At 34.1% G+C, this 13591-nt stretch overlaps 1 protein-coding gene across 1 annotated transcript; it reads left to right on the forward strand.

Annotated features, from left to right (window-relative positions):
* Window positions 1-275: 275 nt before the first annotated feature.
* LOC105129591 (Protein kinase superfamily protein) lies at window positions 276-4306 on the forward strand. Its single transcript, XM_011031712.1, has 4 exons — window positions 276-1471; window positions 1581-1985; window positions 2077-2124; window positions 2351-4306. The coding sequence occupies exons 1-4, from the start codon at window positions 382-384 to the stop codon at window positions 3790-3792; spliced, it is 2985 nt and encodes a 994-aa protein (XP_011030014.1). The 5' UTR covers window positions 276-381; the 3' UTR covers window positions 3793-4306.
* The last annotated feature ends 9285 nt before the right edge of the window (window positions 4307-13591 follow it).

A 13591-nucleotide genomic window follows, 5' to 3' on the forward strand; every position in this document is an offset into this window, starting at 1 on the left:
TACTTGTCAAAATCAAAACATCAAATTTTGAAATGTATGGTTTAATAAACTGAAAGGTCTTATTCATTGCAGTTCCACAATCTCTTCCTTTTCTGTCACTTTTACTTTGTTTTTGCTTAGTATGATTTTCATCTCCTTTTCTGGTTTTTCTCATTTCTCTCTGGAAAATCTCTAGCCCTTTAAATGTAAGGTAGGGATCCGAGTCCAAAAGCACCATAAAAACCCTCTTGGTGAGAGTTGCAAAGAAGGTGGAGAAGAAGTGCATGTATTTAGAAACTAAGTTGAGTCTTAACGGGAAATGGCGTTTCTTCTTCTTGTTTTAGTTTTGATCTAAAGCTCCTTTCTCTCTCGTTAGCTAAGGTCTCTAGGGCCCATTCTAAAATGGGTGAAAACAAGGGAGAAACAACCAAGAAACACCAACAACAGCAACTATCTTCTTCTTCTTCTCCTTCTCCGAAAGGCCCAATTGAGGAATCAACAGAACTAAGATCTCTACATCATCAGCAGACAACTTCAGCTGCAGTTACTGGTGCTCCATTCATCCCTGCCCCTCTTTTTGTACCAATTGGTGCAACTTCCTCTCCATTTGAGCAACAATTTGAGACAGTAAACCCCAAGAGAGCAAGATACAGTAGTGCACAATGGAAACTATTGCCTTCAGCATCGCAACAACAACCACTACCAACACAAGCTCAAATGGCTACTGTTGTCTCAAGCGAGGCAACCCCATCGCTAACCACAAACCCTACCCAACAAAAACAACCTCGCACAACGGCAGAAGCTTCCTCTTCAGACACAAACTCATCTCCTTTACGCTCACCTGTCCCGTCACTTTCTGCAGCTTCAGCCCAAGAAACAAGCAAACCAGAAAGAGAACCACATCAACATCAATTTAGGAAAGGAAAATATGTGAGCCCAGTTTGGAAACCCAATGAGATGTTATGGCTAGCCAGGGCTTGGAGGTTCCAGTACCAAGGTGGTTCTGATTTGACTTCAAGAGGTGAACAGCTGCCAGAAACCACTGTTGGTCAAGTCACTAGTGGTGATACAGCTATTGGAGTCCAGTCAACAAGAGGGAAAACTAGAGCCGATAAAGATCGAGAAGTTGCCGAGTTTTTGAATAGACATGATGTTCATAGAGATGCAAAAACTGCAGGTACTAAATGGGATAACATGCTTGGGGAGTTTAGGAAGGTTTATGAATGGGAAAGAGGTGACAAGAGAGAACAGATGGGGAAGAGTTATTTTAGACTCTCACCTTATGAGAGAAAGGCACATAGATTACCTGCTTCGTTTGATGAAGAAGTTTTTGAAGAGTTATCTCAATTTATGGGTCCTAAAATGAGAACTCAAAGCAGAGGACCTTCACTTATTGGTTCTGGTGATGATAGCACTAGGGGAACTTCTCTTGCTGCTGCAAGAGCTCTCCCTCCACCCCCTCCTTTCAAAGAGGATGATCTCTTACTCTCAGGTATAAATGCATTCTATAACAAGGACTCATCAGCGAAAAAGTTGCAATCTTTTGCAGTACTTGTGCTTGTTTTTTCCAAAACAATGAAACTTTACATGATCTTTGGCAGGAAGGACAAGACAACTGGTTTTCACAAGTGGAGGTGAAGCTTACTTTCATGGTACAAGAGGGAGTTTACTAGGGTTTGATACTGCCATGGATGCTGTGGTAGGCTCTTCTTCATCTACAAAGGAGCTACGTAGAATTGGTAAAGTAAGAATGACATGGGAAGAATCGGTGAGTTTGTGGGGTGAAGAGGGAGAGCATCATAGAGGGAGAGTTAGGCTTCAAGGATCAAGCTTTTTGAACGCAGATGAACTTACTTTCTTTGATGATTCGATGGTCGCTTGCACCATGGAAGCATTTGAAGATGGTGCGCTTAAAGGTTTTTCTGTTGACAAATTTGTTTCTGGACAACAAATTAAAGTCTTTGGCAGAAGGAAGCCTTCTCCTTCAGCTTCTGTTACTCCTCCTGGTACTTTTATTTTTGTTTTATTATGTTCATTATTTCTAAAGTGGCAGTCTAGAAATCTATATCTCACAGTTTTCAATTTTTCACATGCCAGGTTTCACTGAAAGAGTTCAGCTTCCATTAACTGAACCCTCAATAAGATGTAAGTCCAGTCCCTTCTGGTCCAAGGCTCATAAATTCATCAATGTACATGAATATACAGTATTCCCTTTACATGTCATGTCCTTACTAGCTGCCTTCAAGGTCTCTGATTAGAAAAATTAACTAGCTCCTTAACTTGGGTATTTTTAATTTGCGTTGTCATGGATAATTTGTGGAGTAATAACCAACCTCTTATGGTGGATACAATTATGTTGTTCTTTGGACAGTACCTCCATGGGAATTTCAAGATCCAACAGAATACTACGTGGGGTGTCTTAGAGTTCCACCAACAACACTTCCAAGTTTATTTGAGCTTTCATGGTACTTGCAAGAGCCACCTCCTGAAGAACTAAGATTCCCACTTCGAAGAGATGTGTACAGGGACTTACCGCAAGGAAAAGAATTCTTCTTCACAATATCCAACGATCCCTTAGATTGTAGAGGTATTACTTATGATATTTTAAGCTCAATTATCAGAACTAACCCTAGTATAAGTGGAGCTACTTCCTCGAGTAGAGACTCCTTCATTGGCGTTTGGGATGATTGCATCAATAGGATCGTGTCCAAGTTTTGTTCTGTTGAGGTTGTTATTGTTAGAAAACAACCCTCTTCACCTATGGTCGATACATTACAAGATGAGTGGCCAAATGTGACTGGATTTGTTAGAAACTTTTGTCTGTGGAGAGGAGAAGAAACCGACCAATTAAGAGAAGGCCAAGTCGATCCCTCATCATCTATAATAGAGAAGCTTTTGTGGACTTATTTGGACCTTCCCTACATTCTAGGCTACTACGCAGTTGGCTACGTGGTGACATTTTGTGCATTATGTAGATCACAGGATCGTATTATTCGTACTGATCTCTACTCTTTAGACCTTTCTTCACCAGTTGAGAGGCTGAAAGCTCTAGTCCCATGTTATAGAGTTGCTGGATTATTGCCATTACTAGCTGATCGTTGCTTCAATAACTTCAACAATGGTGGTACTTACAAGCAATTAACTTTCAGCGATTTTGAAAGAGTAGATATGGGTAATGGAAACATCATGGAAATGACGCCAAATACAGTGACAAGATTGTTCTCTAGCAGAAGAAAATGGGCAGCGGTCAAAGAAATATACGACTGTTTGGGCCATAGAATCCCACACGCCGAATTCATCTACAGATCATCAGAAAAAGATTTGGCTTTGGTTTTCAAGCCAAGAGGGGTTAAATTCAAGCCAAACAATTGCGAACAACTTGTTGAGGCACTGAAATACGTGACCCAAGCTTTGGTAGCATTACATGACCTATCTTTCATGCATAGAGACCTGAGTTGGGACAAAGTGATGCGAAGAAGCGACAGTGAAAACGAATGGTTCGTTTCTGGCTTCGATGATGCTGTCGGGGCACCACAGCTAAACCCGGTACATGGTGTCGGGGAGGCGCGTGGTAGACACGCTCCAGAGATGGGAAGAGGGATGCATGGTGTGAAAGTGGATGTGTGGGGTGTTGGTCACTTGGTGAGGACCTGTGGGTTAGGTCCAAATGGGGTGCCAAAAATGCTCAGAGAGTTGCAAAATAGGTGCTTAGACCAGAACCCAGAGCAGAGGCCTACTGCCGCCGATTGTTATCACCACTTGTTGCAGGTGCAGTCGTCTTTGCAGCCATCTTCATCTGGAGTTCCATATTGACCTTGATTGATTGAGATGTGTAATGGGTCACATGTGTTTGTTCATGTTACCAAAAAAAAAAAACAAAGAAATTATTTTTTATAAGCCAGATCTTTCTTTTAATTCATGGGTATTATGTTATGTGGGATTTTGTTAGAATCCCATCCTCAAAAGGTGGGGCATTGTGCGATACAATTTTTTTTTTCCATGTACTTTTATACCTTAAAATTGAGGCATTGAATGTGAGAGGTTAAAGTTGGTTCAGAGATTTCAAGGGGGAAATGGCGGCTACTGCAGGGGGGGCTTTCCAGCAGTTGGCAAAGGCTATTATCTATCAAATCAGGTCTCTCCTCTTGTATTTTTTTGGTTATTTTCTCGGGAAATTTAATTTAATTTGGTAATAGGGAGGATAGAGCTGATGTGTGTAACAGTGTTTTTCAGTTTTTGAAAGTAAGTTTGGGGTATATCTCGAGATATGGTATCTCTGAGAAATGGCAGGACTGTTTTGTGATGGATTACTATGTTGACAAGCAGAACTGATCCATTGATAGCACCATTATTGTTTACTATTTTTAACATTTCTTCCCCTGGTTATCGGCTTCCCATGCCTTTTCTTGTAGGGTTTAAGATGGAATAGTCATTTTCAGCTTCCATGTCAGGTTCTTGAGATGAAGATGAAAATGGTTGAAATAGTTTTAGCACAGATTAATTGAGCTTTTGGTACTGTTACGTAACTCGTTTTTTCACTTAGATTTTTTTATATATTTTTGACATCAATATATATTAAAATCACCACCAGGAAAATATAATGAAAAAGTATTAATTCGATGTTATAAATATATTCTGAAACATATCTAATGTGGATTAATGGAGTTTTTAATTCTCAGCGTAGGAGATATAATTAGTTTTTGTTTTGAAACTAATATGCCCTAAACCCTAGAATTTTGACAGGGTAAAACCATCCCAGCTATATCTTGTAATGACAAAGAAATGAAATTAGTTGCTAGGATTAAAGGGAAAGAGGGATATAACCTCCATTTAATGTAAGTTTAACTTCAGCTTTGAATCTTTTACTCTTGACTACGAATTTAGGAATGACCTGAAAGCCACTCCAAATGATTATTTTTAGTAGGTTAGAAGAGTATGTGTAAAAGAATTATTTTAACTTTAAAATGTGAACTGCAAGGTGTGATTCTTTAATATAATTTAAAAAAAAATATTTTTGAGCGTGAAATTTTATAAATATATTATTATTTTGTGTTGTGATTCTTTAATTTGATTAATTAAGAAAACAAGGATACCGTATTTAAATTCATGATAATTTAGTCATTAAAAACTTAGATTTTTTTTATTACTCTTTTACCAACATGTTAGATGAGTATGGAAACGAAATGTCTCCAATGTTTTAAAGCTAAGGAATTTAAATGTTAGATTTATGTTATGATGATTTTTTTTTTAAAATGATATATATGAAAGAGGGTGTCACTCAAAACATACCGGGAGAGAATTTTAATGCTAGTTATGTAAAAGGTTAAATGTTTGTCGTCGGACCAAATATTTGAGAGGGTAAGAACTAAACATGATATGCTTCTATAAAATGTTTTGGTTTTAGATGAATTAATTGAAGATTGTTTCTCCCCTCTTCTAGCCATGAAGATCCTCTTTGTTCTTCAAAGTTTCCAAATAAAAAAATTATGAAACAAAACAATTTTTTTTTTGAATGAAAGTGATTTACTGACCAAATTAAAAGAAATAAAAAGCTAAACCCAATCCTTGCCGTGAAGCTTAGAAAATAAGGAACCTGTCTCAAAGTTAGACTACTCTTCAATTGTAACAAATTTTATATAGCCCCATTTTCATGCATTATTTTTGACAAAAAGTTCTATTATTAATTACAAAAACTTTAGTTAGGCAACTCACTACTGAATTCTTTGTAGCTTCAGACTCATTTGCACAGTAGATTCACACATCATTTTTACAAAAAAGTTCCATTACTATGGTAAGCTAAAATATAGGGGTTGAAATTGATAAAAAGAAAAACATAAAGGTTGTAAAGGAAAACAAAATAAAAAATGAAATCCAAGAGGTGACCAAAAACAATAAAAGAGGGGGAAGAGAATGATAAGAATGATGTATGTGGTATCTTAAATTTGTATCTACAGCAGCGCGCAGGCAAGAGAATTGGTATAAATTAAACATATAGAATATTATATATGGAAGATTACTTAGAATCATCTCATGCCGTAAGCTATAATTATTAGATATTTAATGCATAATAGAGATAGGAAAAAAGAAGAAGAGAAAATCATATATAATCCCACCAAAAAGTTATGAAAATCCTCTCTTCTATTAAAAAAATTATTTTTGATTTCCTCTCTTATTTTTGGTTCTTCTCTTTCTATCTGCTTCTTTCTTATGCAGTATTCAGTAATTATAACATGATCATTATAAAATTAATTTCTTTTCATAAGACCTTAAACACCATCTTTTTAAGAGGGTATTTGGAATAAAGATATAGTATAAATTAAACTTTTTTTTTCACAAAAGAAACCACATTCTATCCCGAAAAACCCTAAATTCAACTTCAAACAAGGAAGACCTAATTTGTAACATCATTGGAGCACCAAGTGGGTAAAGTGAAAACATGTGAATATCTTGCAAGAGAATCAATAAGAACATCAAGTTGGTTCGTTAAAAGGAAAAAGTTCAATTTCTTAAAGATCCTTCGATAAGATGTAACAAAATCGAGAATTGAAAAATATCAATCTAACACATGTTACAAATGTATTATCTCAGTTTCCTTAGTGGGAGATTCTCTACTCGCTCATGCTGCTTGGTATATGAGAAGAAACTCCATCATGCTGCAAGGGGGGCCATTGTGTTTCCATTGTGGTATCCCTGCCCAAAAGAAGCCATACATTTGTGTATTGTCAACCCTTTTTAATGTGTGCCATCATAATTTTCTACCCTTTGCAACTGTGTCAGCTGCCAATCGATAGAGAGGGTTCTGTAATCCACAAAAAAGGTCTTCAATGTTGCTTGGTTGGTTATGCACCGTCGTAGAGATATTTTAGATTGGGAAACACGGAATATTGTAAAGCCCCTCCCACGAGTTATTTATTCCTAAAATAAGAACTTTTTGCTATGTGTTTATCTTGGTTTTTTATTTAGATTAAAAAAAAATCTTTAGGTTACCAAGCCTCCAAGCCTCAGTGCATCCCTAGAGCAAGACAGAAATCTTACCTTGACCAATTTCTTTTTAAAACCATACATGTAGTTGATTTCTGTAAAACTTGAATATTTCAATGGTTCAACCAATAATCCAATAAAATATAGGTGAGATTCTATCAACTCTTTTTTTTTTTAAATCAAAATCAACGTGTTTTTATTTGTTTTTAAAATTATTTAAAAAAAATATCATTACAAACAACTCACTCTAAAATAACTTACCTAACTCATAACTCATAACTCATAACTCGCACCTAAAAAAAATCAATAAATGACTCGAACTTTGAGAAAGTCATTACTCGGACCTCGTATTTTAATAAAACATGTCGTGCTTATCTTATGTACTTAGAGCATTTTTCAGAGGCTAGAACTCTATTAAAATAAATTGCAAATGTGATCAGCCTTACAAGATCATGATACCATCTGGATTTGGTATCACCATCCTCGCCCTCGCCATCATCCTCGTATTTTTTTCAGCTCAAATCGAACTTGCTTGTTGCGCTACTTCTTCTTCCCTTGCTTTTCCTGCTGAGATAATGGTTTGCCAAAAACCCGATGGACGGCAAGAACTTTTCTCTCATCTTCTGTTAGAACTTCCATCTCTAATTTCTTTTGTAAATTATTCTTATGGGACTCCACTTTGTCCACTTAAAAAACTTTGCTATCTTTTTTTGAAAGATTTGAGCGATAAATTAAGGGTCCGTATTAGTTTATAAGAAGAGAGGTTGCTTCTAATTAGTCCAAATCCAATTATAAATCCTTATTGCTGAAAGGACTTTTACGTTACAATGTACAATCCTTCCTCAGTTTTAATTACCTTTTCTCAACAAATTTGGTACCTCCATGCCTAAGGAGAGACGGAAGTGCATGGTTAAGCGTGTCTATAAGCTTAAATCTATAAGCCCGAGCCCAGCAAACAGAGGCATGGGCTGAGATGAATGCCCATTGACACCCCCTCACAAACTCCACCCCCCGATATTACCAAAGTTTTCCAGCATTTCTGAAAGGTCAGCTTGCACTGAAGATGAGGAGATGTTCAATCTTTAGTTGCAGGCACTCAACAATGATGTTTCTTATGTCTGAGATACATGGTATATTAAGAGCCTGAGCCACCAAATAACTTAGTAGCATTGCATAATCTCAGAACTCCTCAAGTCAGAATTCTGCCCATTTATGTTTTTGTATTCTGATGCATATTTCTCTTCTTACTTCGAAACTTTCTATCTCCTTTCTCCTGGAGGACACTTCCTCTTTCCTGCTCACCGCAAGGATTCTGCCCTCTTCTAGCTGACCTACAGCTGCTGGAAGCCCTTCTCCCGCCAGAACTGTTCTGCCGACCTACTCTTTGATGCTGTTTCTTTGTTTCTTTGATAATATAAATCATATTTTAAATAATTAATTTTTTTTTTTTTAATAGAGGTTGGTATAAACTAGTTACACTCTAACAAAACTGAATGGGAAGTTATGTATAGTGAAAATAAAGAACAAGTGAAGCTTAAAAGCATAATTAACTAGTATTGTGACTCAAAATGAACTTTACAGAACCAAAATGCCACCAAAAGAGTAGTAACTCCAATGGTTTCTAGGGCATAATTGACTTGCAAGCTTAAAAGTTTAATAAAGAGGCCACAAGCGAATACCATTTTGAAATTGTTGAGAAGTGCAAGGGGCAATGATACCTTCGGTCGGCGGTGTCAAATACTCTGCGAGAGAACACATATCACAGCAACAATCACATAATTTACTCCTAAAGCTCTAAATGACAGAGAAATTGTCTGTACCACATAAAAGTAACCCAACAAGGAATTTCCCCAAAAGAGAGCCCTCCTTGAAAAACTTTAAAACAGTTCCTTGAAGGTCAGGAATTTTTCTGATTATATCAACTAGTCTTCCAGGCCTTCCACCCTCTTACCAGCTCAGATCTTATGGAGATCGATAGGGTGAGAACCTGCAAGCAAAATATTTTCCACTGGAAACACTTCACCGAGCAGCAAAGCAAAATTTGGGCTGCAATGAGAGATTTTGCTACCAAAAGGAACATACAAGTATCCTGGAATTTAGAATATGCAAACAATTGTCAATGAGGCCACATGAGATCTTGAGTACCAAAATGAAATGTCTCGTTGAGGGGAAAAAAATGTCATGTTAGATCAAAACAAGGAGGCAGAAATTTATATCTTCACTAGTAAAATTATGGTAGAAAACTCACACCTAGGGAAACTGTATCAGTTATATTCTTGATTGAGCCAAAACTTTTTCCTTTTTCATGACGTATACACTGCTCATTTTCTAGGGCCTCACTTCAGCAGACAATAGCCGAGTAATGCCTGTGACTGATTACGGTGGAAAACTTTATACCCTATTCGCTGTAGTCTTGATGTTTCATAGAAGATCCTATCACGCTATGGCAAGTCCATCGAATCCTGCTCTGATTTCATAGCAAAGTTCTTAGCACCATATCCCAATAAAATTCTATACCACTAATCTAGTTTCAGTTTATATGGTATTCAGAACATGAAAATAAAAAGGGCAATTAAAGCACCTACAAATTTAATGGACTGGATACCTCCTTCATAGCCATTCCATTATCAACCTGGAGTTTCAGAAATTGCTAGCCCAATAGGCCAACATCGTGGGCTAGGGCTGTGTCTGCTACTATTAATTGCTTTAACCAGCTTGCATAAGAGAATAGCAACCAGTGAATAGCGAAGGCCAAAATAGAGGAGGAGGAGGAGGAGAAAAGAGTGCATGAATCATAAACAGAATGAAAGAAGCATGAGAAAAGTTACCAGATCAAACTCTCCCACAAGCTCCAAGGCCTGGTAATGAGAAATTCCAGCCAAATCTAGGGATGACAATTTCATTAAACTCATTGAATATCCAATTGTTATAATCACTCAATTCGATTTGATTGGATTTTTACTCGATTTGTTCCAAGTCAAACTAAATCCGATAAAAACTTGATTTGGTTTCCTTTAGTTAATTCTGGATATAGAATTTACTTGCCCAGTACTCTTATTACTCTTTAAAAATTTCTTAACCTAACTATCCAATCTTCACTTATAAACTAAATGTTACTTAATAAATACCAAAACAAAATATTTAAATTTTAATAATAATAATAATAATTACTATTACAATATTATACTACAAATCTTGTAAAAACCAATCTAATTTCTAACTTTATTATATAGTTTAATTTATAATAATGATGATTGATTAAGAATATATAAAGTTATTTCTCTTAATACATATATTTATCAAATACGAAGTAATATATATGATATAAGGTAGTTGGTGTTTTTTTTTAAAAAAAATATATGGTATAAGGTTATTTATCAACTGATAAGCATATCATTCAATATATTATTTATATGAAATGGTGTTTTATTACTCTCCCGGAAAAAAAAAAACATGGAGATAATATATTTATATCTGTCTGCTACAATATTCAGAATGAGGATGGGCCTTGAATATATAGGCTTCAACTAATACAATTGCTGCCTAGCCATTTCATGCAAGCGCCGTAACCCATTGAAGCCATTAACATAATTTTTAACGAATAAATTATCGATAGATGTGCCAATGAAATACATAGTTTATTATTATTATTATTATTATTATTATTATTTTAATGTGGTTTTCGGCTGTTAGCACAAATCTTAACTAATTTTATAAACGTGGTGTTCGTCGGTTAGCACAAATCTTAACTAATTTTATAAATTTTAAAATTAATAATTATATAAATTTTTAATAATTATAAAAAATTTAAATTTATAATAATCAAAAAACAAATTCAAGATTTAATTATTTAAACTACCCCTCATAATCAAATTAACATATACACATATATATATACATACATAACACGCGTATGGAAGTCATTATTTAAAATTAATATGTATATTTTATTTTTATTTTACAATTAGAATTAATATAAAATTATATTCGATGTCTTTTAAAACCTTTTTTTTTGTTAAACTTGTTTTTTTGTAAGGATTCTTAAGATTGTTAATATATATTAAAAATATAAAATAATAAATATTAAAATAATAAATAAAATTAAGAATGGTTCACCCACAACAAAGTTTTAGAAATGAAACTCAAATTTAACTAACAAATTCAAAGTATTTAATTTCATCTATATTAAAAACCGAACATATATATTATTTTATGTTCTATTTAAAATTAATATAAAAAATCAATAAAATCATGAAAAAGTTCAAATAAAAAACAAATCTTTTACAACGGAATGTTTTTACTGGTTTGAACTTAGCTTAAATGGGCAGGATTCAAGTACAAAATCTTTTTTTTTTTTTTTAACCATCACCATATATGAAAAATGAATCTTTCATGGTGATATTCCTGCCGATTTGAGCTTGGCATCAAACGGATAAAATTTCAGCTGTTTGGACTTTGCCTAAACGGTGGGAATTTTTTTTTATTTTCTCCATTACCATACATTATATTAAAAATCTTAGAATACAATAATTCTACAATTACATTAGTTTCTTATAGACTTGGTAGTACATGTATACATAAGTTATTTTCATCTCATTTCGTCGTTTACCCTCGACAACATCTCCACATATTTCACTACCAAACTAAAATTCCAAAAGAAACGACAAGAAATTAAATAGGAGAAATAAGATTATGTGTATGTGAAAGGCTAATCCTAATTTTTAATTTGGGTGATGGACATGCTGGCACGTAATTATGGAGGAGGATCATAAGTAAATCATCACTTAATTATTATTTCCAAAGATCTGAAACTATGTATCCCAACTCAATCTGATCATGCATTTCGTCATCATCAACTCCTAATGGCTCCAAATCAGCCAACTCGAACAGGCCAAGAAGTGAGCTAATCTTGCAAGTAATGTTGGCTATAAGTATTATCATTAGATTAACAAAATCAAACTTCATTTTGCACTGTCATTTAAATAATTAATTTAATCTTGTCTTTAAGTGAAAAAACCTACACGAGAAATATGTTTTTTTAATCAAGCAGCAAGCACGAAAAATCAAATGGGGCATAGCCCCCGGCATAGTTGTGGTTGATGGAGATATCGTAAAGATAAACTTTTAAGCGTTGATTGGATTAATTAAAAGGGTGTGATTATTGTTTTTTATGATTAAATAATTAGTGGGGAAACCGTCGAACAGTTGCTTTGTTGTTTTTCCTGTCGTTTATGGATGAGCATTGTTGTAAGCGTCACCTTTCTCAGCACTTAGTTCTTGATCGGCTTGATAATTAATGACACGTTTTAAAATAAAAACAATTAATGTTTGTTCTCACTGAATTCAAATAAATCTTAAGAAGTTGTCTTTGCATGGATATATACGTGTGTGTGTGTGAGCAAATAAATTGATTGTCTTCTTCGACTAGAAGAGAGTGTTTACAAGTAGTGTGCATTTTATTTTTTTAGTGTATTTTAAAAGTGTTTTTCGATGATGATTTTAATGTGTTGATATTAAAAAATAAAAAAATAAATTTTAATATATTTTTAAACAAAAAAATATTTTTAAAATTACTTTATGTTATAATATAAAAAACAGATAAAATATCTTGAATTACTCAATCTGCATCTATATCATTACTTAAATTTATAATACTTTAACTCAAATTATTTTTTTTAATAATTCTATATATTTTTGCAATGTCATATTTGACTTCAAATGAATTTCTTTGAATTGAATTAAGTTATTGCATATGGATTAGGCTAAAATCATTTGCACTTGGTTCTTCAATTTTGACATTAATTTTGTCAAATCAAACCATTTGTCTCTCAAGATATTCGAAAACCTCTATCCAATTAATTATATGCCTCATGACAAGTGCCATTCAGCTAATCAATTAATCAGTAAGCTGCTCGCAGTCAATGTAAAGTAAAATGTTTGATTTGATCACGTTCAAGAAGAAGAGGGATCAAAGTATTGATAGTTACTCATCGAATAGTTTAAATTTTCTTTAAAATTAGAATGACAAAAGATTATAAATAAATAAATAAACAAAACACACATCAATTGCAATTGGGAGACAATAAAGTTAAATTGACAAAAGAATAATCTATGGGATTCGGAATCCACATGTCAAATTGTGGTTTTAAACTCTTATCTTTTATCATGGGATTTGTTAATGGTAATATTTGTTAAGTCAATATAATTAATTAAGTGTACGAACAAGTAACTTAAACGTGTGATCAAGAAAGGTGTCAACCAATCAAATGGCTATAAGACTAACAATATTATGATCTAATGGAGGATGATAGCTGGAAAAAGAGTGTAAATAAGTAAATTAAACGTATAATCAAGAAAGGTGTCGACCATTCAATGGCAAAGAGACTAACAATTAATACTATGATATAATGCAGGATGATAGCTAGAAACAAGAATAGTACAGATCAACAAGAAGCTGGGGCAGACTAAGTGGGTGTATCCATGAAAGAAATCCTAAGAAATGTCGATTAATGAGGGGAGAATATACTTTGTTGGGATTACATTTGTCTTACTATCCTTGTTGGGGGCTCTACTTTGTGGCGATCCTTTTCAAACATATTTTAGAATGGTTTTTGGTCGGTTTAGGAGTTGC

The sequence above is a fragment of the Populus euphratica genome, unplaced genomic scaffold, assembly GCF_000495115.2.
Source record: "Populus euphratica unplaced genomic scaffold, PopEup_1.0 scaffold16.1, whole genome shotgun sequence".
NCBI lineage: Eukaryota > Viridiplantae > Streptophyta > Magnoliopsida > Malpighiales > Salicaceae > Populus > Populus euphratica.

Excerpts from the sequence above, each read along its gene's own strand:
- LOC105129591 (XM_011031712.1), top strand. The coding sequence starts at position 382 with ATGGGTGAAAACAAGGGAGAAACAACCAAGAAACACCAACAACAGCAA. Across the intron at positions 1,472-1,580 it reads GGATGATCTCTTACTCTCAG|GAAGGACAAGACAACTGGTT; the intron begins GTATAAATGCAT and ends GATCTTTGGCAG. Across the intron at positions 2,125-2,350 it reads AACTGAACCCTCAATAAGAT|TACCTCCATGGGAATTTCAA; the intron begins GTAAGTCCAGTC and ends TTCTTTGGACAG.